Raw genomic sequence first — 26,465 nt, forward strand, 5'->3', positions numbered from 1 at the left:
CCCTTGTTAAGAAACACGAAGCTAGTAGGGAATGTTGCAAGAAGTTTGATAAATTGACGGCATTTACACCAGAATTACTATTCACAAATAGACATTGTGTAGTATTATGGGATATTGTACATATTATATACATATATTGATCTATACCATATTTAATAATTAAAATGACTATTATGACTGCTGGACACACACACACACACATTTGGAAACAGTTACTAGGAGGCACTAAAATTGCTTATCTTCACAAGCTTTTTTAAAGTTTCACCATATTGTTATTGTTAAGCAAAGGAGCTGAAATATATATACATTTTTTTCATTTTTCATCAAGGTAAAGACAAAACTTAAAACAGAGAGAAAGCAATAAAACACACAGAGCAAATTGACGTATTTCTAAACATTGAAATCCATCTGAAACCCCCTGTTTTTATAAAACAGTACAATCAAACAGTAAACCAGAGTAAAACATAATGGTAAACACTTATTCTATAAACACTGAAATACATTTCAAACACACCCAGTGTTAATAAAAAACAGTACAGCACAAGCAGTTCAGATAGTTTTTAAGTTAAAATTAACTTAATGCTTGTAATGTCCATGTGTTATCGATTAAAAAGCGCTTATTTTGAGACGTTGACGTCACGTCAGGTCGTCACGTGGGTCACCCGCACAAACGTTCAAGACGTCCGGTCAGACGTTCGGTTAGACAGACGGTCGGTCGGTCGGTCGATCGGACGTTAGGTTTTGGCCCGGAGTTCCCGCCATATCAAAGCACCAGCAACCGATGCGTGACGGAAGGTGTGTCCTCACGTCACTGTTTACGTACCGTAATACCCGCGATACGACGACACCCCAAAACCTTAAGTCACTGTTGTGCACGAGACTGCAATCCGCTACACCTACAAGCAGGCTGATATAGTTATGGCAGTACAAAAACGACAGTAAAATGTACACAAGCTACACTTAGTCCGCAATGTACTTGGCAGAAAACAAATCGAGGTCAGAGAGGTTTATTGACACATTTTATTTTATTTTCAAACCTGAAAATAAGAGGTAAAAAACAGTCAAAATCATTCACAAAATGATTACATAAGTTTTAGTCACTATTAGACTCTTAACATTACAGATTTATGCATCTACATTTAGTGATAAGGATGTAAATACATTATCTTAAGAATGATTTTGAGTTAGAAAAAGTTTATTTATTTTAATTCAATGCCCTTTAATTCAAGGTTATCATAATGCACCCCCAGAAGCTTCAGTGCGCAAGGTTTTCAGTACCCTTAAAGAACTCGAAACTTTATTTCAACTGCCCATTCATTAAAATTACGGTAACACGGAATTATTCACAAGGCACATAGTGGTTCTGTGTTAAATCTTTGCTTTCCAACAAGACAGAGAATACATTTTTGGGAAGCAAAAAGAACAGTGGTTGAAATAAACAACATCAAGCATTTAAATAGTTACAGCAATCGCAGAAAGTGCATCAATAAAGTTATTGCATCCAGAATAGTGGATTCAAGTCTGGTTGTGCTTTACACTTTTAAAATTCAAATGTAAGGGAATATCTCAAAAGCCCAGTTGAGTTAAACACAGGTTTTTGGTCTGGCCATTGTCAGAGGACATGGAGCCATGCACAGGTTTGGTCAGTAGATTTGCACAGTTTTTAAAGAGGCATAACATGGTCATCTGAGGTTGTGCAAAAAGCCACTTAGAAATTTCTCTGGTCTCAGTGTTAAGACTCTGGCAGTGTAGTGGCATCATATTAGGTTTTGATCTTCCAGAGCTGTTAAAAACAGATAAGACTTTGTTAATGCTCTGAGTCAACTGGTCAGGGGTACAAAACCACTGATGACTAAGAGCAATCATTTTCGACGTCCCCATTTTAGTGGAACAGTAAAACAGAAAGAGGACACGGGTGTAAATAAACACTACTCTGTTCATTGTGCCTCACCCGGATGTTGAACCCCAGTAAATCGCTGACTGCAGCCGAAATTGCAGAGAGAATGACCACTCTTGTGATATTGTAAATGAGCGGGTTCACAGTCAGACCGAGCAGACGAAACGGAGCGTCCAATTCCTACAAGCAGCAAATTAGCATATTTAAGCATCTTTGAGCTACTTTTAATATATGAAACAAAAAACAGTTTGTGTTTTATTAGTACTGTATGTATATTCAATTCAAATGACTTACTTTCAATAACTTTGTGGCCAGTCTCAAAACATTGTTCACTATGTTCAGCTGATCCTTTTTGTTGGGTTTCTTTTCCATCTTTAAATACAAGTTTATCTGAAAAAAGGCAACACAAAAACATCAGAAACAGAACAAACAATACAGACATTTATTACCATCTGTGTATGTAAATGGATCATTTGTTTCTGAACAATACAGCCTCTTTGTTCTCTGCAGGAGAGATGTTATCTCACCTGTTCAGTTAGGAGCACAGAAGCGTTACTATACTTTCGGTTGGTCTCTGCCCCGAGAGTAGCCAGTCGGAGCAGGAAAATCATGAGAGCAGCACACCAGACCATAAGCTCCCAGTTGGTTTCTGAGTCCAGGAACGTGTGGTGACAGTGTAAAAGCTGCAACACAACATCTGTTAGCCTCACTGAACGTTCATTTTTGGGTGAACTATCACTTTAAATCAAACTAATACAATGAACTGCCAAATGAATAAATGTAAATGAACTACTAAGCATGAAATAAATCCACTGACAAAAAAAAGAGGACATAGGTCAAACATTTTGACAACTGACCTGGGCACAGATGATGAATGCAATGGACAATGCCAGTAGAAAAACTGATGATACAATAACATCAACCGATCGCTGAGGTCCTCGCCTCTATTACAGAGAACAAAGAAATGTTTTAACTATCAATATTACAAAATGTGCACTAGATTTCTTTACGCACTGCTTAATCCTGGACAGCAAAAAAAGAAAATTCCACACAGTTACAGTTAAGCAAACTGGTTCGACCAGTAAGATTTTTGCTAAAGATAAAACGTTTTAATTTTTCCCACACTGATGTTTACCAAGAGATGTTCAATGTTTAGGTAAAAACACAGCTACACCGTTGTAGGCAAGACACACGACCATGCTCCGGAAGATGCATCCATACCTTCAGGAACGACCGTAGTGAAAGCCACATCTTGATATTTTGTACTTTCTTCAGTCGAAAGTGAGGAATCATCGATTTTTTTGCTTTACGAGCCGATGTGAGATGACTGAAGAGCTTGGCAAAGAGAAGCCGCTGTGGATGACATCACACTTTGTAAGGGAAAAAGGGTATGTCTGGGGGTGTCTTCATATACAGTAGATGTTATGACACTTAGCTCTCAATGTAAAGAAAAAATGTTGCAGTCAAATACAAACCTTCAAAAATTTGAATTTGGAAATAAACAGAAAGTTTTAGTACTTTGAAAGTAACATAGACATAATATGACTCAAATTACCATATTGCTACTCTGCATATCATAATAAAATATATAATTAAGAAAAACCGAAGCTTTTTAACTAGATGTCTTGGACCCCTAAAAATTGTTTATAGCCAAAAAATACCCAATGAAATTGAAGCCAGAATAATTGTCATGACAACTTATATCACCTCTTTATATGTCCTTTCTGCCACACACATCATAAAGAAGAAGAGACCAGATAGGACAGCTTTCTCCACTGTGGTGATGATGAAGAATGCATATGATAAGGCACTAAAGGGGCCGACAGCTACTGCCGGAAGATGCTCAAGAGAAACTGCACTGAAATTGGCAACATTCAGTTTCTGTGCCAGTCTGAAGCAGTAAGGCAGTAGGGCCAGACAAGCAGTGACCATGCCGCCAAAAATCAGATATCCCATTCCTTGCTCCACCACCTTCACCTGGAAACACAAACTAAAGTCATTTCGAAATGTCTAACAGGCAAATACCAATGCAAAAGCCTAATTTCAAACAATGTTTTACATTGAGGATTTACATTTGAATACAATTTGCATTTAGAGAGGTTACGAACAGTTCTTTTCTCTTTCAAAGGCACTAAGCCACTAAGAGGCAGAGGTGTAAAGAAGGACTTTACTCTGGTGAGAATGATCCCACTGATCTCCAGCACAGACATGTCTGCTTTCTTGCATTCTCCCTGCTCCCAGAAAATAGCACTGACGCGGTCTTTAGAGGGATGACACGCCTGCAGCCATGAGAACTGGTGCTGGAAAGAAAAATAAATGATTTGTTTTATTCAAACTGTGCCAGTCTTTATTATACATAAAGGTTCAATATGTTTTGTATATCACTGGGACCACAATTCACTGCTTTATTGCAAGGAATCATATCCCTTGGTTAAAACAGTGATGTTTCTCGAACCAGAGTTTAAAAGGCAGCAACCTGCAGTGTGAAAATCCTTCTAGCGTAATAAAAAGCAACCATATAGACGCATTTTCTGTTAGTAAACATTGTGGCTCGTACTTTTGGGCGGAGCTTAATTGGAGGCATAAAGATCCCCTGAAAAGAATTACTAATGCTAGGTAGCAAGTTTTGTTTGCTTGCATTTTGATAATGACTAGGAAAAAATCTGATTAAATGTTAACATGTAAAGTCACTCACTGTCTAGGAATTGCGATTGTTTTAACTGTGGCGCAAGGAACCTGGCATACATGTACGCGCCAGTAAAGTGGCCTGACATCAACGCCTGCCAAAGATTTTTGATGATCGTCTCTGTTCAGGCTGCTCGTTTTATTAAGTGTCAGTGTTTTTGTCTGCAATGGCACCAGGTGTGTGTTAAAATATAATATATAATATTAAAGACTGTATCCTGTCAATTGACGCAGTAAACAACACAACAAGATGATCTTTTAAAATCCTTATGTAGCCCGAATCTGTGCTGGTTTGTAATGGCCGCCACCAGTTGTCCCTTCATTTTGCATCCAGCTAATGCCGTGAGGTAGGTGCAAAAGGGGTCTATACATATACAACCAACCTGCGGTAAGGCCTCCTCCTCCTCCTCCTCATCATCACTACAGAGAGTTATGTTGGGCAGAGGAAGGGAGTGGCTATGACTGTGAGGCCGCTCCTCCTCACTGTTGCTGCTTCCTGTGGAGGCAGAGTCAGGATCCTGTAAAAGCTCCTCCCATAACATGTCATCAGTGTCAGAGGCTGGGTGTGAGTCCTCCGATGGCAGTAGATGCTTGACTTCACGTGGCAGCACTGAGGTGTCTTTTGTCATGTCATTATAATTTTCCTGGTAACACGATGGCCATGTTATTGTATATCTGTTTATCATATCTTAACGTTCACCAAGACTTTTACATACCTGAGGCTGGGTTTGGGGTGTTTGGTGGTTCTTGGGGACACTGCGAAGTCTATTTCTCAGCTCTGGGGCGTATTTGGGAGGTGCTGATGAGCAAAGCCTTTTTCTGTGCAGATCTGCATCCTCATCCTCACTGGAAAGGTCATCAGAAGCCCCATCACGAGGTCTTAAAGATGTCTGCCCGGACAACATAATCTCAGTCAACACATACATATACAGCCACGGAAACAATTAAGAGACCACTACAAATTTGAATTTATCACAAAAAATATTTTTTTAACTTTACCTAAATACAAATATTACCTTTGTATTGTTAAAAGCTGAATTTGAACTTTATTTCTTTGCAGTGTTTGAGGTCTGAAAAATGACAGAGCATCTTACTACTCTTTATCTTATTTTGACCAGTTTCTCTAGTTTCCATTTCCTGGAAATAAATGCAAACAGAAACCATATTTTTATTTGAAATTTGGTATTCATTGTTTTAGTAGTTCAGAGAATGAAACAACAATGATCATTTTACCTAAACACATACCTATAAAACTGAAATATTTTTTAAATGGTCTCTTAATTATTTTCCGTGACTTTACATTTAATATATAACACTATACGTTGTGCTTCAGGTTATGCAGTTTTGTGGTGCTTTACCAGCTTCTTCTCAGATCTGTAGACCTGATGGTTGTCTTCAAGCTGCCAGGGTTGGAATTCTACTTTCCCTCTCGCTTTGCTGCCCTCATCATCTGATCTTTTTGATTTTCTGCCCTTTCTCTGCCTTTAAAAACAAAACCAACATAAATAACATATAACATACCTACTTCAAGAAAGTGTGTAAATATTCAACACAATAAATAAGCAGTGTGATTTGAGAGGCTCTCCTATATTGTGAATAAAGGACAGTGAAGAGCACAATATAGCCCAACCTCAAGTGCCTTGCTGCTTTAATTAAATATTCACTTTGTAAAAATGTATGTTATTTCAGCACATAAAATTTCTTTCATCAAAACTCCCCCTTAAAAGAAGATATAATAACTGACATAACCAAACGTTGCTATGCAACAGAAATAAGAAAGTACTACAGGTTCTGCACACTGATCTGACAAACAGGTGTTTTGAGTCATAGCTGTTACTCTATTGTAGATTCAAGCATCAGGAACATTTTATTAACCGACATTCTATTAGTCTAGCACGCAGGGCTTGAACTATCCGTTTTATCATAGGGAATTGTAACAAGCAAGGCAGGGCGAGAGCCGTGAGGGAACGGCCGAGGTGGGTGACGCGAGTGATGATGAGTGTCAGTTGTGCGTGCACTTGTCTCGCAGCTCTCACGGAGGAGCTCGGGAAGCATAAAAGGACGAGCGATAGGGGAGTAAAACGAGAGAGGACCTGGGGCCTGTACCATGAATGTAGCTGAACAAACTCAGGGTAATTGGATTAGTTTTGGGTTGACAAAACCAAACCAACGTGATCAAGCTTTGTTGGTACCATGAAGCAGCTCATGGAGTTTCTTTGTCAACTCAAGCTTTGATCCTGATGCTAAGATTAGTTTGCGTGCGCGTGCACATGAACGAGTGACGTCAGCATGGCTAAACCAATCGCATTATAAATGGATAAAGCGATTTCCACAATATGAACACAAAAAAGAATTTCAGCCATGGAGTGATATGTTTCTGCTGTCTACGCAAGAGAGAAGTGTTTCAGAAACAGTGATTGCGTTAATGCGCGCGGACAAAAAACATACATTCAGGCAGCAGAAGCAAGAAAGTTAATCTTACATCTGCTTCATCATTTCCCTTCCGAGTACACATGAGAGGAGTTGCGTGCAAATAAAGTTAATTCTCATATATTTCTGTACTTCTGTACAAATTTGTTAAAGCTGTAAACGGCTTATTTCACAGGCAAATGACACGCACCGCTTCTGCATTGTAAACTCTGACATCTTACGTGTTTAAAATCAATGAAACATGCACCGTGTACTGATGGTTCATGTCAAACAAGTTGCCCCAAAAATAACGCGGACTGGTTGCATGTTGGTCTCCTTTTAGTCTGATATGATGCTCTGCAGAAAAAAAACTAGTTTATTTTTTTGCAGAAAGACAACGGAGCTCGGAATTATAAAATAGCGGTGTGTTCTGCAACACAGAGAAGCGGAAGAAAATATAAGAATTACACTTAATAAAACGGCCTGCTTTTACAACAGAATGCATAAGCCTCTACATTTAATAAACTTTGCGCCATTAACCAGGGTCAGTCATTTCATTGAAGCCTTAATTAAAACTATGGATCAGGACAAAGAAAAATGTCCTAATACAGTGAAACTGAAAGTGTTCCTAGATGTTCTGCACCACAGACAAGAATGTAAAAAATGCAATGCAAATACACGTGATACAATAAAAGTGGAATATAAGTAAGTACATTGAATTTCATGTGAGTGTAAGGGAAAGCCAGCAAATCTGTAAAATCAGATTTTACCTATATAGTAACCAATATTTGATTTTATATTTGTAATATATATTTATATATTTTATTTTATTAAACAGTATAAAAAATAACTAGCCATTCTAACACGCACTGTGAGTCAGTTACGTCACCTATATGTTTCTTTGCTCACAGCTGATTGGTCAAACTTCAGTCTGAGATCTTGAATCCAGAACATAGCCTGCCCCGGAGCAGGTTAGCTGTGCAGTGTAAGATACCATGGCGACGAACACCGAATAAAGCAGAGCTACTTTCATGGTACCTAAAACCCAGGGTTGGCACAAACTAAACTGAAACATAGCTGGCAAGCCACCTAAACCAGCTTCATGGTACAGGCCCCAGGCCTGGACTTTATGTTTTGTTTTATTGTGTTTGTATGGCTGGCAGTCGACCGTGAGGGAGCTGCCGGTATTTTAAGTTTGCTTTATTGTTTGTCCATTTAATTAAATGTTGTTTTTATGTTCGCCGGTTCCCGCTGCCTTCCTTCCTTTTATGGAACTTTGTTAAAGTAATATAATGAGTCATGTATTATATTATAGGTAGTGCAATACATGCATTTTGGTTGAAGCATTCAGAACAGCCTATTGACAGAAGTGTTACTGTTAGCACAAGGCTGATACTACTAAACCTATCAGAACAAAATATGTATTAGTCATTTAATGAAGGACACAAAACACTCGGTTCCCTGTGGTTTTGTCATAAACTTGTTTCACATTTCTACAACCACAGCAAAAGTTTAACCTTTTCCTGCGAACGGGGCTGGCTGCCCGGCTGGAGACAGGACTGTTGTTTGGACTTCTGGAGGATTCTGTGGACACGATTTGGCAATGCACTGTCCCCAACAAAAGCATGAGACACAACGGACCCACCACTTCACTGGCACGGGCTGCTGGTACCTCAAAATACAACACAGCTCCTGCCACTGGAATAAACATCAGTAAATTACAACTTCATAGAGAGAACTTAGTTCATCTCTTATCTCAGCACAATGACACCTGTGTTGCTCAAACGCATGAAGCAGACATACCTTGAAGAAAGTACAGGACCAAGATACAGGTGGAGACACATTTTGATGTAACTTGGATCCACCACTGAAAGAAGAAAGGAAAGAAAAGGACCCTGACCAAGCCTTTACGGGTAAGGGCGGTCCAAGGGCTCTCTGGTTTGGCCTTGCTAAACGTGGAACCTGCAAGTGTCACAATAATAAAACTTGGCTGACGATTGTCTTATAAATAATGATGATATGGCTATTAAATGTTGACAATGATTTCATTTAAAGGGCATATAACTTGCAATATTTTGTTGTTTGCTTCAGTGCTTGACACAAATTGTGATTATTTAATTTGTCCTTTGTTTATAGTTTCAACTCAACCCCTTTAAATATTATTTTCAATGCAAAACAGTAAGATTAAGAAATTTCTGCAAATACACAATCACTTTAAAAGTCCAGAGAAGTCCAAAAACTAAACTGAGATGTGAGAATGGTGTCATCTATACTGTAAATGCAGAAAAGTATGAAATTACAAAAATACAAGCTGAAGATACTACGGACCACCCATGTGTGCCTACTAAACATTTCCATCACAAACCTGAAATCTTGTATACACATTCATTTACATCTAAAACAAACGATAATATTCGTTTTAGCCTTGTCATGTGACCCTTTTAAATATTAAATATAAATTATACAATTACACTGTAAAAAATGAATACATCCAATGCAGACACTGCAGATCAGACATGGGTCTACTAAAGTTGCACAACATCTAAAACATCTGCAGTTAGTTCAAATAACTGCGAACAGATCATTATAAAAAAATCCATTTAATGCAATGCAAGAAGTTTCAGGAAGTTTCATTGCTACAATCTGCACTATATGCGCATTGTGAAACAATCTACAGTATTTCAGTGTTTCTCAACTGGTGGGTTTTGACAAAAATATATATACTTTTTTTTAAATGGTAATACTAGTAATAAAGTCACATTAAGCACAATGAAGCCACCGACAAAACAGCCCTATTGATCTCTGAAGTGTCAAACTCCCTATTCGGGCTATGACATTAACTTTGGATATGGCGTTTTTGTTCAACTTTCTATGAACAGTTTTGCTACTGTGTTGGGTCATTACTAGATGTCTATGTAAACAAAACCAGTTGATAAAGCACTGGCTAATAGGATGTGAAAACTCATATTACAGGTTATGTTTCAATGGTAACTCACCTCTTACCAAGTCAACATCAATTAGCTCTGGCTTGATATGGCCAGTCTTTTTAGGCTTGTGCCCAATGCCCTGGGCGTAAAGAAGTAACAAGTCACAATCTGCAACCATTTTTACAAACAAAATAAAATTCGATGTCAACAATACTTCGTCTGCATTACCTTGAGCTCTGTTTGTTCTAGTGATTTTTCCCAAATCTGCTGATCGTAGGCTCCAATCTTTTGACAAAACAAAACATAATCAGACAATTCTTTAAATATGATTCTTTAAATAAAACTTTATTGAACAAATGCTCACCTTTTTTTGATACCACGCTATCCCAGCCATTTTTAAAAGCATTGGGTCAAGCCATCGCATACAGTAGATTTTCTCAGTCACGGGTTATTTTAATCTTCAATAAATTGAGACATAAAAGTTTTGTCGTCAACTCAAAGTTGAACATAAAACAGGAAGCGATTCATCCAATGGAAATGAACGAGAGAGGCTGTTTCAAAGCCTAGCGAGCTGCCTAACTGCTTTTTCGGTCATGTAAACAAATTCCGATATTGCGCGACACCCCAAACTGCCGACTAGAGAGGTGGCGAAAGAGGATTTGATACACATCCATTAAGATTCTCATTACATTTCACAATACAGTAGCCCTAGTGCGTCAAGTCAAACAACCATCATGCCATTTACAAGTCAGTTCACATTTTTATTTGCATGAGAACTAAAGTTTGAAGTTAAAGACCAACTTATCCAAATTGACTTTTAGCCCTCAGTAATAAAAAACACGCTCTGAAACTTACCCGTAGAGAAAAGAAAACTGGCTGCGATTGCTCAGGTCTGCGTGTCTGGTCAACATTTGTAGACGTTGAAGTTACTGTATAAAGTAGTCGCAACAAACTTCGCCCCCTACACCAAAACTACCAGACGCTACATCGTAAACATATTCTCAAAGTGCTAAAAACAGTAGTGTACACCTTTGAACTAACTACAACGACTGACAGCAATCCAAACATTCGTAAAAATGATCCTGCGTAGGTAGAGAGACGTGATTGATAAAGTTCACGCTCTCATCTGCGCCCGCTGGCAGAAACGTGCAGTCAGCGACAATAATCCACACCAAATGGCGGAAATTCGTGCTCAAGCTACAAAATAAAATCACTTAAGAAATAAATTAAATACAGCAATAAAAATGACTTATGATATTTACAAAAACGTAGATATTATTATATATTATAAATGTATTTTAATCGAAAATCATTATTTGTGGTAAAATATAAATTTCGTAGTAAAACAAAAATGGGATGTGACATACAATCAACATTTGGTTTAAATACGTTAACGCAATAAAGCTTGAAGGTTTTTTTGCATTTTTCCCTGCTGTTTGTTTGTTTGTTTGTGTGTTTGATCCCGGTAAACCCAGTGTGTGGACCAAATTATTGTTCCATTTTTCCATGAAGAAAACAGCTTATATATATATATAACTAAATTAGGCTTATTTGAAAATGTAAGGTTCGGGCGAGGGTATGGGATAAAATAAACAATTTGTACAGTATACAAATATGATACATCTATGGAAGGACCACATAAAACATGGAGAGTTTGTGTGTGACTTCTTGACAGGAGTTTTAGCCTTTGATCCTCTGCAGAGAGAGCCACACTTGGCTAACCCACGAAAAGCTGAAAGCATTAGATGTCCCTGAAGTAATTATGCTGAATTTGACTACAGCAAAATAGCCTTTTCTGAAGAGAGAGCTGCAGAAATGTGAACACACACTGGAACCAATCAAATACATGAAAAATCTAAATACCACAAATGACTGAGAAAAGTAAGAGGTACAACGTGAAAAAAGTGGTCCGTGTCACTTCATCAGCGATTATTAATCACTTGATTATTTATTTATTTTAAAAACTGTCAATAGTGTTCAATGAGAGAAAAATGTGGATTCTGCCGTGGCTGCACAGGCAATGTCAGATCTACACCACCAGATGTCAGCATTTTAATTAAGTTTTTATTTTTATCTTAAACCCAAAGAACATTGAATAGATTATTACAATGGACAAAATCATCCAAACAGGAGAATCCAACCCAAATTATATGTTGTATATTTTAATCCATTTAATTTGATTAATTTATGTATTTATTCCGTACTTCTAATCTCAGATTTCTTTATTCCAGTGCTAAACAACCAATTACGATACACTTGGTCTTTGTTTGTAAATCTGACAATAAACAGAAAAGAAAAAAGTTTTTTAATCTAAGCTTCTGAAACTTTTGTATATCTGGGTATTTTAGTTCCTTTTTTCCATGTAATTGTTACTCCAAGGGAGAAAATCTCTATATTAAATCTGATTATATTTGTGTTTTCCCTTCTCTTACTTGGTGTTTTCAACAGTAATTGTTTGACCCTGATGTAATCATCTATCATTTAGGATTTTATTATGTGATTTTTATATAAATGTACATGCAGTTATCCACCCACACTCCTTTGGATTTGTTATGGCACTATCTTTGAACAATGCTTTCAACGGTTTTACAGGCACATGTAATAAAGGACATGGAGAATAATCACAGTAATCAGCACAAGCATTATTAATTTGACATTATAATGTCACCTTATGAACAAAACATTTTACATGAAGAAAATCAGACTGTCACATTTTTCAGATAATAATTATTATCTGGACCACATCAAAAAGATAAGACAAGATTTAACTCAAATGACAATTTATAAAATAAACAAAATTGAGAATTGAATAGAATTTGTCATTTAATATACTGTGTTGGACCTGACACATAATATTGTTAATATCAACCACTGATGGTTTCTCTCCTTCGATACACCTATAGATCACCTCTTCTTATTTCCTTAAGTAATCATCCAATTCTCTGTGGACAAAAAAAAACAAGTCTGTGTGTACTTAGGATTTCATTTTATGAGCTTTCTCTCTGATTTCCCTTGACTCAGTAGGAGGTTTCTATTGACTGGGATTTTAAGGAATGTGTTGGTCAATTCTTTTGTCCACTAACATTATGGGCCAGAGGAACATCTGTACCGTCATCGCATACTTAATATGACTCTCACGTGCAGTGCAGATCTTACCTCTACAGTTGTGACGAACATCTAGTCAGTGCTTTTAGAGCCCAACATGAATGTTTTATTATTCATGGCACGGTGAAGTAAGTGGTGGGAACTTTTAAACTTAAGCTCTCTACATGCTTTTTGTACATTCATTAAACATGTCTGTTAGTTGTGGGAAGACCAAATGTCTGGTCAACTCATTAGTAAGTTGCAAGCTACATAAACACCTAAAGTTTCTTTCTTCTCATTCCAAACCAAAATAAACCCCGAAACCAAATTATATAAACATGAAATTGGCTAAGGACGTAGGGTACATTTTTAGATGAATGTAAGAGAATTAATGATATTATGTGTGTACCAGCTGTGACAAATTTGACAAGGTGACTATGGGTCTTTGACATCTCAGCAGGAATTATATGGAGATAATTTCACCCTCCTAATTTCTGTCAGGGATTTTCTATTCTTTTGCTTGGACACACGCACACACACGCACGCACGCACGCACGCACACACACACACACGCACGCATGCACGCACGCACGCACGCACACATGTGCACGCACGCACACACACACACACACACACACAGATGAAACAGGGATACTCTATACATGGATGGCACGACAACAACAGTGAGAATATTCACCCACTCTCATTTGCTCTCTCTCTCTCTCTCTCTCTCTCTCTCTGACTTTCTCTCTCTCTCACACACATACACACACACACACACACACAAACACATGATACAGTTCAGAGGAGGAGAGTTTTGTGCTGACACACTCTGAACCTCACGCTTAACTAGCTGCTCACTGACATGGATCATTTTATTTCCGGAGTTATATAAAAGCCTGGAATGTCTATGCATGTGTATACACAATTTCTTAAAACACTACTCCAGATTAAGAAACTCCCTTAGCAACCACTTAATGGGATAGTTCACCCAAAAATAAAAAAATCTTTATTATTTATTCACCCACGTGTCACTCCAAACCTCATGTGACTTGTTCTTCTGAGGAACACAAAACAGTATATGTAGAGTATATGTAGAGTTGATTTTGTAATAATTGTCCCTACTTGACCGATGGTAAGGGAAGACTTAAAGAAGAAGGCTATTAGCCATCATAGGTAGTTGTTAATGAGATAAGACAATTATTAGATTTTGATACAAACTTTGCATATTGTAACACATATGATACGAATAAGGCTTGACATGCAAAGCGAATGTTATAAGAAAGATTAAGAGAAAGAATTGAGAGAAACTGTACATCAGCAATGGTCACGATTCTGCCGCAGCGTGTGAGGTTTCCCTTGGTCTAGTGGCAGGATCATGACAGAACCTCATGTTTAATGTGGAGAGAGGCAATTATTGTTGATTTGGCTTGCCATATGCTCTCTCCGGTCTCGTCTCTGTTCCCGCCCTCTTGTCTCCTCATCATAGATTTCATGCCCAACACCTGTTCCCCTCTTGATTTGATCCCTTATTTAATGCCCTTGTGTCTTCTGTGTTGTGCCGGTTCTTTGTGGTTGTATGGTGTGTCTAGTCTAGTCTAGTCCAGTCTAGTCTAGGGCTTATTTTAGTGTAGTATTAGTCCTGTCTTGACAGCTGTCAAGAACATGGCGAATTACGTGCAAGGGGACCTGAAGTGTATGTAAATAAAAATAGCTCATTCTTAGGTCTAACATAACACTTCATTGTGTAAGGTCTCTATACACCTCTGAAGACATAGCTGTGTATATTATATTTTATTTCTATCAAAAGATCATCCCAAAAATTACACACTGGACCTTTCATACATTTCAAATTGACCCATATAGTAACAATTATACTGCCCCTCTATTTTGGCATATGCCTTGTGCGCTACATCCTCACACTTCCTATTTTCAACTGGATTCCAGCCAAGGCTGCACATATAAACGTAAAGACTTTCAGGCACAGAGCCTCAGAGTGCATATGAACACATGAAATAGACATTAGCGAGAGCTAGCATTAAATAACTAATCCTTTATTCTGAATTAGTGATTATAATGGCCCTGTCTCTCTTGTATGGGAAGACCTCATAAATGTGGGCCAGCAATTACAATTTATCTTTAAAAGTTACAGAAAAAAGTTTTAAGCTTATTCTCTTGTTGCAGTCCGGACCTTTAATTGGTTATGAACAGAGCACCTCTCTTTTTCTGTTCTTTCCCTTTTTATTGAAGGTTTCTATGTTGCATTTTGTGTGTTTTTAATAAAGTTTTTCTTTTTACATTAGGAAAAAAAAGAGAAATTTAAAGCAAAAACAAAAGTCAAAACGGTATTGATTTACTACTCAAAATAAGAAAATCCCCTTTCTACAGCAAAAATATTTTCTCTTATCTATTGTTTGTTTGGGATGATTTCTACAAAGTGCTGGGATGCTAAAACCAGTCTAAAGAGCCAGTATAAATATTTAACTTTCATGTTTTAAGAAAGCAGTTTTTTTCGCAGTACAGAGTCGATGCAATCCACCCGTTGACGTTTTGTTTCTTCAAATGTCATGAAGAATATCATAATTTCAAATGATACAAACCGGATCAATGTGGGACTCAAAAAACTTCCTGCATGGTTTTCCATCGCAGGTTATTATCCACAAACGTGTTTTGGTATAGACATTCTTGCATCATAGTTTTCTATATAGATGAACAACAACCTCAAGGCTGTGTGCTTACCTCACTCACCTATCCCAGAGAGGGATAAAAAAACTAGTTTGATCATGTTATAATTGAAATGGATCACAGCAGAATAAAGCTCATCCTTTCACATCACCTTCAAAGCATTCCGACCATCTCTGGGGAAGCAGACGTCGGAACCACATAAACAAAGTGGTGTGTTTTGGAGCTTTTCCAGGTCCTTTTTGGTCAGCATATATGGACAAAAACATCGGACACACACATGGGTACACCACATGTAGTTTTGCCAGTAACTTACTGTAAATTTACTTACATTCCTATTAGTACTGTTTTCAATTTGAGTTCAACTTTACTTCATCTAATATTAAAACACTTTTACTATTGAGATTTTTAGCAAGAAGAGACTTATAAAATAACTGACTTTAGCAGAGCAACAGTGCACAAATTGCATTTTTCCTTTTTTGTCTTCTAGTAAAAATATTGAAAACTTCTTAAATTACAATACATTTAAATAACAAGAAAAGTGACCTAAGATGTTTAGTCTTGTTTCATGAAAGAAAATATAATAAATAGGTAAGTTTGTGTTTAAAACTTATAAATTAAATCTACAGTAATATTTACAGTGTAAGAGAGCAATGTGTTATGGTTGAGAAAAGCTAACAGGAGGATTGCACGAGGCAGGTGAGGGGACTGAAACACTAAGGGAAAGATGGACCAGGGCTGGAGACAAGACTAACACTAATGGACCGCTAACCGGGGAAACAAGGGGGTGGGACTAAAGGACGTGACACCGGAGAGAGAGCATGGCTTTTCAAACCAAAACAATGCTCTTTCTCCACACAAAACACATGGGACTGACATGATCCTGCCACAAGACTCGAAAACCAAGACAAGGAGAGGCAGGATCATGACACAATGACGGGCTCTTATATAAGGCTGTAGTTTACTGAACTTGAATGAGAAGTTCCACAAAATAAGTAGTGAGAAAAACAACATAAAAATTAAATAAATACTTTAACAATACAATATTATCAAAGAAATGTGGTCAATAAAGAATGTCACAGGGCGAACATGCTTACATGGTTAATATTTTTTGTATTCTGTGCAAACACACAATCAAGGTCACCAAGTTTACAGCTATGCCCTCAAATTTCCTCTTCAGACAAAAGTGTCAAGCACGGAAAAGGACAGAAGGTAATTTTGAAAGGAACAAAAACTTCTCATTTGTCTTGGGTGTATCAAGACTTAAATTCCCATTCATGATAGAGTGATTGTTTATTCAGAATACGATGACGAACACTATGAAGTGGCCATATGGATTAAATAGAGAAGTTTTTCAACTCTTTTCATGTAGTTTACCAGAGATTTATACAATAATACATTCCAAAGACATATTTCAAACAAACCAAAAATGATGACTTCAAACTTAAAAGAAGGGAAAACTTTTAATCCACACACCACATACAATTCTAGAGCTAAATGTGCTTAAAGTAAGATCCTATCCTAAACAAAAGATGTTATACCGGATTGTATGGTACTTTTTAGCAAATGGATAGCACTCAGAGTGCATTCGTGATAAAATATAAACAGTATACCTGCAAAATAGAAAGAGCATATAGAATCAGTAATCTAGTCAGCTGGTTGCATTATAAAGTTCCTGTTATACAGCAGAAATATAGTCTGATACAATTAGTATGTTTCTTTAAAGCCTCTAAACTGTTGCAATAATGGGGCCCGCATGTCTCTATGGTCAAAAGCTTTCTTTGTGTGTTTTAAATATTAATATTAATATATAAAAAAATGTGTTTCCCGAAGTCTTCACATTTTTAGTTATTCACAACATAAAAAACATAAAAATAATAATATGGTTACTGTAATTGTATGTTGAAATTCGCTATCTTTTCTTTTTTTTACAGCCAGACACATGTTTGCAAAACATTTATTCATAGTGACTGATGAATAATCACAGACTAGCAAAAGTAATGCAAATAATCCAAAAGTGTGTTGTTAAATATATTTTTACAACTCGTACGATGAGTACACTGTTTATATTGTAAGTCACATCAACTTTGTTAATGGTGAATCCTGATTTGACATTTTAGCAAATGCAATGGGATTGTGTTGTTAACCTAAGAAACTCACTCAGAAGGTGAGTTTTGATGACAGAACACACAACATTCCGGTTTGTTATCATGTGTTCTCAGAAGATGATAGGAAGATGGGGGATGGGGAGACAAATAGAGACAGTTTGCCCTCTGCAACAGGGTCTGCTGGAGGGAAGGAATGGAAGGCAGATGGATTCAAATAAAAAAAGAGAAATAGGGGTCAGAGTCACTGTGCATCAGCCGCTCGGGCAGAAATGACGTGTTCTGGCAGTAGGTTGGTGGTGGAAGGGCAGCAGTCAGAAGGCCCCGCCCACATCAGTTTGGATTTGACTGGCAAAATCTGAGTGAAGAGAACATGTTTCAAATTATGATCCTTCGGTTTAGGACTATTTTAAAATCAGTGTTGCCAAGTTGCTTAACACCGCCAAATTAAGACTTTTTACATTTCTGACTAATGGTCTGTTAAGCATGATATAATGTTGCGTTTAGTTTAGACTGAGGCAATCAAATATAAAAGCCTTGAATTATAAAACCGTCTACCAGGTATATAGACCAAGTTCACTGGTCATGGTGCCATACCTCACAATCCATTTTACGAAGTGGGACTCCACACACTGCATTTAAAACACTTTTGGCATGCAAGTAATTTGAGGTTTGGGTCTCAGATGGAACAGCCCAGCAACATCAACATCAAGAGGGACATCACACTCAACCAAACACCATTTAGTTACCACTCCAAATTTGCCCACGAGTATTTCACGAATAAAACCGGGTTAGACGTGTTACATCATCATATAAAGATCACAGATGCAGCAGGCCGGCATGGCGTGAACACAGTGTGCATCTGATCGCTCAGCTGGTGATTGGCGAAGTTGCACAGTTTAGGCTTAAAAGCACTCTGTTTCCTGTCCCATCCAGGCCAATGGTTGGCATCTCCAGGGAAAGTGAGTACTTTGGATGTTATTTTTAGGAGCAAGAGCGCTCATTTGCTTTTCCCAAGGTGTACAGCTAAGCCCATCTGATCCCAAAGACGGCCCTTCACGTGTCAGACTTCAACAAACTGTTAAACACAGCTGAGCTGACATATAAGTGGAGATGATGAATATATAACGAAAGTATTTGAAAAATGACTTTTACTTCTGTAGAACAATGTGATGACATTATTATACGCCATGGTTATGACCTGGCCATGTCAATGATGTTGATGATCAGAAATAATAATGTAGAATAATAAATAGATTTTGCTGAAACGTTGTAAGCTGGGTTTTTACAAGAAACGTAATTGTGCCATGTAAGAGAGAAATCAAATACGGAAAACAAACAGGGCGGGTTAAACCTGATTGACAAGGATACATAAAGGATGAACCCCCACACTACAAATTTTGACTAAAAGAAATCAACACTTCAGACAAACAGATAAAACTGGTAGTGCAAGAATGTGACGTGCCCATTGTTTAGTAACAGCAAAGTACATTCATAACAAGGATTTGGAAATGTTTCCAAAATGTATTTCCATGATTTATCGCAAGGGCCCAATACAGAGAGCCTGGGCATGTTTTCAATTAATCTTACTACAATTAACCATCATTGTATGCTGATTAAAGCATCGCATAAATGTCCAGGGGTTGCCATTACTTATATATGTATTTCAGCGTTTGAAAGATTTATAACGTGAGAAACATTTAATCCAGAGTTTTAAGGGGTTCCAGAAATTCCCTCACTTCGGAAAATGTTTCTGCCTTTTCGAAAAGCGGGCTTTAGGACCGTGTGACAGGCCCGGTCAGGATTTCCCTCCGAGTCCGAAAGGAAGCAGGGCGCATGCGCGTAAATTACAAACGCTCCATCCCCAGTCGCGAGCAGGCAGAACAGGATGAAATGTATCAAAACAGACGTCAACGCTGTACCTGTTTAAAGGAGCCGTGATCCAGGAGGAAACACTCACCATTACAGCCTGCCGAGGGAAAGCGCCTTATAAAACTATTTAAAACATCTTAAAACTTAAAAGAAGTGTAGATAAAACATTTATGAAATGAAGACACGCGACCGACAGGATTAAAGAGACAAGATGTTAAGAAGATGAGGAAAACAATACAGGCGAATTAGATACAAAGTCGGAATATGAGTTTCATTTAACGTACAGCCGGACAATGGATTAATTTCGCGATTTCTTTCTTTTTATTGAGCGCAGAAGCCGCATTCATGTTCGAGGGGGCGGAAAAGAAACTTTACCGCGTCTCTGTGGGATATTTTATTTTATGAAGCAAATTCATTTCGTCATCTGTCAGCGGAGCGACCTGTTTCTGGACCGATTTTATTGATTCATCATGTCCAAAGTGGTACAAAAGAAAAACCACTGGACCACTAAAGTTAACGAGTGCACGGTATCTAAGGACGTCCGTGGCGAGCTCAACGTGCAGTTGCTCGGCGGAGCTGAGAACGGGGAGTTCGCGTATGTCGGGCGCGTTAACGAGAATGGCGTGGTGTACCGAAACGGGAAACTGTCAGAGGGGGATTTACTGCTGGAAGTGGAGACGCTCTCCGTCTCAGGATTACCTTTGTATGATGTGTTGACCGTGATCAAAAACTGCAAGGGACCCATACGATTAAAAGCTGTGAGGCAAGGTAAGAAGAGTTTGGGTTAAGGTTCATTCACCGTATCTCACATTGGGCGTTCACGTTGTGAAACATTCTGCTCCAGGTTAAGTGAACTTCAAAAACACACACCCTCTGTGGAAAGTTGTAAATGCATTTACACCAGCCAGGAATCATAGCAGGTTCCAGCTGTCTTTATAATTCTGCCCACTGGTCATTTATCTGACCTAAATCATGAGAAGTTGACGAGTGAGCCATTATTTTCAGGTAAAGGCACCACAGACAGCCCATTGTGCTAAAGCACTGCCGACTCCCTAAAGGATTGTGTCATCACATGGTTTAAGTTATGCACTTTTCTCTGCTCTGTACGTTTCTGCCCATTTCAGTCAAATGACTTCAGACAATATCAGGAAACCAGCCAATCAACTGCATTCCCAGAGCTCCACTGGGCCCAGCTCCAACTCTCTCTTATACATTCTGGTGTAGAGTTTCACTTTTTATAATCTATCATGCCTGCCTGGGTTTCTTTTTCTTTTGTAATCAGCCTTAATTAAGAAAATGTTTTTGGCAACAAATGCCATCTGGGTTTCTGTCGGTTCATGAAAGCTAGGCTTCGTTTTCTTACTTAATAAGCTGATGAGTTTAAACTCCCTCTGGTTCCAGACTTGCAGAATGAATTATTGATATGAAATGCATTTAGCTGAGCTTGAAGTGCACCGTTTTGTAATGGGACGGCACTCCGTATGCACATCACCTGTGGGTGCAGAAGTAAGAAATTGTCGTATGGCCGTTATTATATACGGTATCTAATGATTGTAGAAATGAGCACATGGCCTGTCCGTAACCTTCGGCATGGTTAATGCAGCGCACAACAGACTCACTCATTAATCTTCATTGATTTCTACATTAAGGCTTTCAGTCCTGCTTTGACCTCACTAACAGTATGTGCCCTGGCAGCTCTCTCTGGAGGTAATATGAAATAGGAATACCTCTCAACAGTGGTGTATTGATTAACGGAAGTTATTCGGTTATTCGTCAGGCGAGAAAACACTGGTAGCATTGTCATCAGACATGATCGTGCGAGAAGTTTGAATGTTGGATGGAAGTTTTGCAAGTTGGATGAGCAAGATTAATGCAATATTATGTTTTAGAGTAAAGTTATGTTAGATTGTCCACTATTTTTAGGTCACTATACAAATATAGCTACATTTGTGACATTGACTATGTTAACCCACTCCTCTTTTTTTCAGCCCATAAGACAAAACAAGGTTTTGCACAAACTAATGGAGCCCAAGAAAGTGACTAAAGCTAAATGGGGACTTACCAAATACAAAGAAATTGCAGAAATCCCAAAGAGAAGCATTTTCACTTTTGTGCATGGAATTAATTTCTGATTCTCAGGCCAACAAAAACGTTCATGCTATTTCTTTGTATTTGGTAAGTCCCCATTTAGCTTTAGTCACTTTCTTGGGCTCCATTAGTTTGTGCAAAACCTTGTTTTGTCTTATGGGCTGAAAAAAAGAGGAGTGGGTTAACATAGTCAATGTCACAAATTTAGCTATATTTGTATAGTGACCTAAAAATAGTGGACAATCTAACATAACTTTACTCTGCATTAAAACTTTTAATGCAATTTAAAATCTTTTCAGTTTAAAAGTATAGTCCACCGCCCATTATTTACTCACTCTCAAGTTGTTCCAAACCTAAATACATTTCTTGGTTTGGTTGAAAGATATTTGGAAGAATGTTAGCAACTGAGATTTCTGGGGCACCATTTACTCCCATTGTAGAAAAACATAATGCATTTTTTGTTTTGTTGAAATGAACATTAAATTAGATATTTTGATGAATTTTGGGAAAGTAAACAGTTCTGGGGCACCTTTGACTACCATTTAAATGTTTTCTACTATGGTATTCAATGGTGCCTCATAAATAACAGTTGCTAACATTTTTCTACATATTTTTCTTTGTGTTTAACAGAAAAAAGAAATGCATTCAGATTTGGACAACTTGAACCCACTGTAGTGAATGTCCAGACGGCTTTTTGTCATTTCACAGTCGGGAGACTTATCTCATATCGTATTCCCCCTTTCTTTGTTCATTGTAAACAAAAGCTGATCCCAGATCAGACTCCCACTATGAGCTACTTTTTGAAGGGTTTTGAGATAAAATGAAACACTGCTCTTCATCCCACTGTCTGGGAGCTACGTTGTGGCCGGTCTCTCATCCTCCGTGGGATTTGGCATCAGGCTGGATTAGGCTCCTGTGCCTGGGGAGAAAATATATGAATGCGTTTAGCATGTTCACAGCCTGTTTGCATTCGGATCATACTAGTCCACCCTGAGCCAAAGCAAAGGGGACTGTGAAATGCCATTATTGCCAAGTGGTTGGGGTCACAATCAAAGTATTTAGGGTCTGGAATGGATCATGTCAGGCTTTAGTGATTTTAATATTTAGTGATTTTTTGCAGTGATCCTCAGATTCAGTGATTTTGCTTTTCACATTGCGCATGTGTTGTATATATACATACGTGTACATAAATGGGTTTTTATTTGTCTGAGGGATTTACGGCAGTGTAAATCCGTTGAAGGGGGGTGGAGGCCACAGTTGGTCGAGTTTTTTTATGGAAGTGTTTATTTCCTTTTCCTGAGTTCAGTTTAAACATCTGTGTTCAGGAGAAAGAGAGGAACACACACTGCTTCCTATGGCGTTGTGAGCCAGAGCAACTTTATACAATGAGGAAATACTATCCAATGTTGAATTCTCCAGAATGGGAATGAAAGTAAACAAATGAATGATCTCATGTGCCGTCGATTATGTAATGGTAGATTGTGTACACTACTTCTAAGGTGCAACCTGTCAAGGTGTTAACCATGCTTTTATCATGATGGGCGTCTATAAGACTATAAGGAAAATATAAAGTGAGCAGAATGTTTTATGCTAGCCTAGAAGAAAATGTAGCTAGTTTTTACCTGCAGAAATAAAACCTGCTTGTTTTTTGTGTGTCGTATTGGCAGAATATTGGGTTTGAGATGTTGCTTAGTGTGTTGGTGAAGGCATGGATAAGGTGTTGCTCTGTAATAAAGGAGCAATATGGACATGTTAGTCAAATTTAGCATGTTAGCATGTGATGTTGCGAATTGCAACCAAACTCACTCCACGGCTCATCCCTCCCTTTAGAAGCACTACTATGGCTCACAAAGGACAAAGATGTAGTTTTCCCTTCTTCCCTGAAGGATATAACATATTTAAGAAGCACACTCTGTAGAGCAGTTTGTCCATTTAAGGCTACTGTAGAAACAACATGATGAATTCCATGTAAGGGGACTCGCAGTGTATGTGTATAGCTCATTTTGGGGTAATAAAAGCACAACGCTTCATTATATAAGGTCTTCATACACCACTGAAGACAGTTGTGTATATTTTATTGCATTTCCGTCGAGAGATCCTTTAAAAATTGACACACAGAGCACCTTTAATATAGAATAATATTATTAACCGATTGTTTCTGCATTTTTGCTTTCACACCATAAGACGCATGTACGGTTTACTGAGTATACTGAGACAGTCACTAAAGTCTAGTTAATTTTTGTCATATCACTGAGCAAATGGTAATCATAATATATAAAGCCGCAGGAGCCTGGTCCTTTACTCGCTTCAATACAGACACTTTTATTAACACAAGAAGCAAGGGAATGGGTGCTATGGTTCCAGGGAAAACAAAGTTTGTTTTTCTCATTTGTGTCCATAGGGAGTGGCCAACTAGACTAATCGGGTCTTGTGAGTTCCCGCTGCTATTGTGACACTGTTGACCTGTAAATATCCATTCTATTTTGCTAAATAAGTATCACTAGCTTTTTTAAATGGAAACACACTTTCATGATTTTGCTGTTGATAAAATGTTGATCCCTCCCCTTCATTCTACACATTCATTCTAGCCCAGGTTACCAGAGAGCTGAGCAAACATTCAGCTGAATGTCAGATACTCTGAGCTGGTGTGTACACAGTCTGTCAACAGTTTACCTGTCAAAGGTGTGCCAGTAAGGCTTATGAGGCTATAAGATAAAAGTCTTTTGTCTTAAGATATCATCTTCACATGCTTAAATGTGATATCTGATACCTCCTTTATCTGAATCTTTTGCTCTGTGTTTGGTTTCTGTATTCTGCCGATTCTGCTTTTCGTTTGGTTTAACAGTGCTTATGGTATAGCATTCTTAGTCTGATGTTTTCTAAATATTTTTGTAACTTGCCGGTCATCGATGCTCTCATAATCTAGATTTGACATTACTTTTGCAAGCATTTAATTTGATTCAGAACTTTTGATAACACCTAGAATAACTAAATCCACCAAATGGGGCCGAGCTTTCTCATACGTAGCACCTAAACTCGGGAATCGCCTTCCCGATATTATTCGAGGATCAGACACACTCGCCCAATTTAAATCTAGATTAAAGACGCATCTTTTCAGCCAAGCATTCACTTGCAAAATATGCAAGCATGCAAAATATGCGAAATAAACCACCGGGAGCCTGCATTTATTAGATAATATTGACTAGAATAATTTAACTTGTTATATAAACACCATGTACTGTGCAGTGTTTACCTTTTTTCTGTTTTTCGGTCTGTCATATGTCCTCATGTAAAGCTGCTTTGGAACAATGCACATTGTGAAAAGCGCTATATAAATAAAATTCCATTGAATTGAATGAATTTATGTTCTATCGTAACCCTTTGAAACGATTTGAAATACGATTAATCATATTTTATTCGCCATACCGATGAATGCTTCCCACAATTAATTGAACATAATCGTTGTGATATTAATGTTTCAAAAGCAAGCTCAAAGCCCCCTTTAAGGTCAGGAAGTCACTGTCCTACTGAAAGCTTGCATCTCTTAAACTGCCACTTTACAAGAAATGTAAAAAACACATTCTTACATTGGATTTGTAACATTTTAATACTATTTATTTGCAAGATACAAACATGAAACGTGACCAATATTTATGAATAAAAAAAAGAACACCAAATCAAAAATGGAGTAGCAAGGTTTCATTCCGAAGGTCGCAAATTCTTTTTGGGGGCAGGGTGTTTAGATGACTGTGTGCTTTGAAATACATTGTTGAAGAAGTTTAATGGCAGCAGACTAAACATGCTGAAGTGAAATGAAAAACAAAAGTTCTAAACTGTCAGAATAATCATGGTTATTAAACGTGATTACAAATTTGAGCAAAATAAGCGTGATTATCATTTTACCCATAATCTTACAGCCCTACTCACGGTCATGTTTTTAGGCACTTTGTCTATTGGTCAGCATTGACCAACCTTGTCACACAAGAACTGAAAAAAGTGATAGATTTCTAAATCAGCAGTTGCTTTGATAGGCAAACAAGCCTGTGGTGAGAGATGGCTATGGTTATTAAACGTGATTACAAATTTGAGCAAAATAAGCGTGATTATCAAATTGTGAGTCAGTTTCATAGATGATTCCTTGAGGTTCATTATATACTGTTCACCAGAAGTTTCGTTGAAATCAGGTATAACATTCTCTTGTTGTGACAAATGTTACTCACATACTTTGACTGTGATAACGGTGGCAAAACCCTGTCATTTTAATAGAGTTATTTAACAAGGTTTGGTAGAAAAGTAGAAAACCAGACAGTATCAAACCTGTTTGGAACATATGAGTGAATACATTTTTGGTTGAACTATACCTTTAAATGACATCTACAGAGAGAGACCACGGTTATAACAGAGAAAGCGTTTCTCCTGCAGGGGGTCAATGTTGCAGAAACATACTCGCGCACATCAGATGTTCTGTTCACCCATGCATAGCTTCATTCTTGGTGTTGTTGCCCTCTTTTTCTCGTTTTCACAGTCATCTCACACGAGATATGAACTTAACCTTAGGATAATCCTCGCCTTTGTGCGAATCTTCAATAATTCCCTATATCCGGGTGAACTACAATTTAGCTTCCTAGGGTCTCGGGAGAGGTTGCTGTATCCGCTGTTTTTCCAGGACTGTTCTGTTCATCCGAAACCCATGGTCTGAATACACAGATCGCATTA

At 37.9% G+C, this 26,465-nt stretch overlaps 2 protein-coding genes across 15 annotated transcripts in view; one reads left to right on the forward strand and one right to left on the reverse strand.

The window, feature by feature from the left end:
* Positions 1-992: 992 nt before the first annotated feature.
* On the reverse strand, positions 993-11,098 carry phtf1 (putative homeodomain transcription factor 1). 2 transcript variants are annotated; one of them, XM_079482597.1, is made up of 17 exons: positions 10,774-11,098; positions 10,283-10,376; positions 10,147-10,203; positions 9,988-10,057; positions 8,795-8,953; positions 8,509-8,689; positions 5,941-6,064; positions 5,299-5,472; positions 4,966-5,226; positions 4,069-4,197; positions 3,605-3,874; positions 3,119-3,250; positions 2,755-2,841; positions 2,425-2,580; positions 2,192-2,287; positions 1,952-2,077; positions 993-1,783 (listed from the first exon to the last, which is right to left on the reverse strand). In XM_079482597.1, exons 2-17 carry the CDS (start codon positions 10,340-10,342, stop codon positions 1,763-1,765), a joined length of 2,103 nt encoding a protein of 700 aa, XP_079338723.1. In that variant the 5' UTR covers positions 10,343-10,376; positions 10,774-11,098; the 3' UTR covers positions 993-1,762. The 2 variants fall into 2 exon arrangements, with proteins under 2 accessions (XP_079338723.1, XP_079338724.1); XM_079482598.1 differs by lacking the exon at positions 10,283-10,376 and having other exon boundaries at positions 10,774-11,048.
* Positions 11,099-19,603: 8,505 nt separating this feature from the next.
* magi1b (membrane associated guanylate kinase, WW and PDZ domain containing 1b) overlaps positions 19,604-26,465 on the forward strand; it is a 109,404-nt gene continuing 102,542 nt past the window's right edge. For 7 of the 13 annotated variants that reach the window (XM_079483486.1, XM_079483485.1, XM_079483487.1 and 4 more), the window contains exon 1: positions 19,670-20,429. In XM_079483486.1, the coding sequence (XP_079339612.1) occupies positions 20,132-20,429 (298 nt within the window). In that variant the 5' untranslated portion in view covers positions 19,670-20,131. Of the gene's footprint in view, positions 20,430-26,465 lie in introns of all 13 variants that reach the window. The other 6 variants (XM_079483480.1, XM_079483488.1, XM_079483491.1 and 3 more) reach the window with 2 other exon arrangements.

The sequence above is a fragment of the Barbatula barbatula genome (genome assembly GCF_947034865.1).
Source record: "Barbatula barbatula genome assembly, chromosome: 20".
In the NCBI taxonomy this organism is placed as follows: domain Eukaryota; kingdom Metazoa; phylum Chordata; class Actinopteri; order Cypriniformes; family Nemacheilidae; genus Barbatula; species Barbatula barbatula.

Excerpts from the sequence above, each read along its gene's own strand:
- phtf1 (XM_079482597.1), bottom strand. The coding sequence starts at position 10,342 with ATGCGATGGCTTGACCCAATGCTTTTAAAAATGGCTGGGATAGCGTGG. Across the intron at positions 8,954-9,987 it reads TGATGTTGACTTGGTAAGAG|GTTCCACGTTTAGCAAGGCC; the intron begins GTGAGTTACCAT and ends TGACACTTGCAG. Across the intron at positions 8,690-8,794 it reads GGTCCTGTACTTTCTTCAAG|TGGCAGGAGCTGTGTTGTAT; the intron begins GTATGTCTGCTT and ends TGTTTATTCCAG.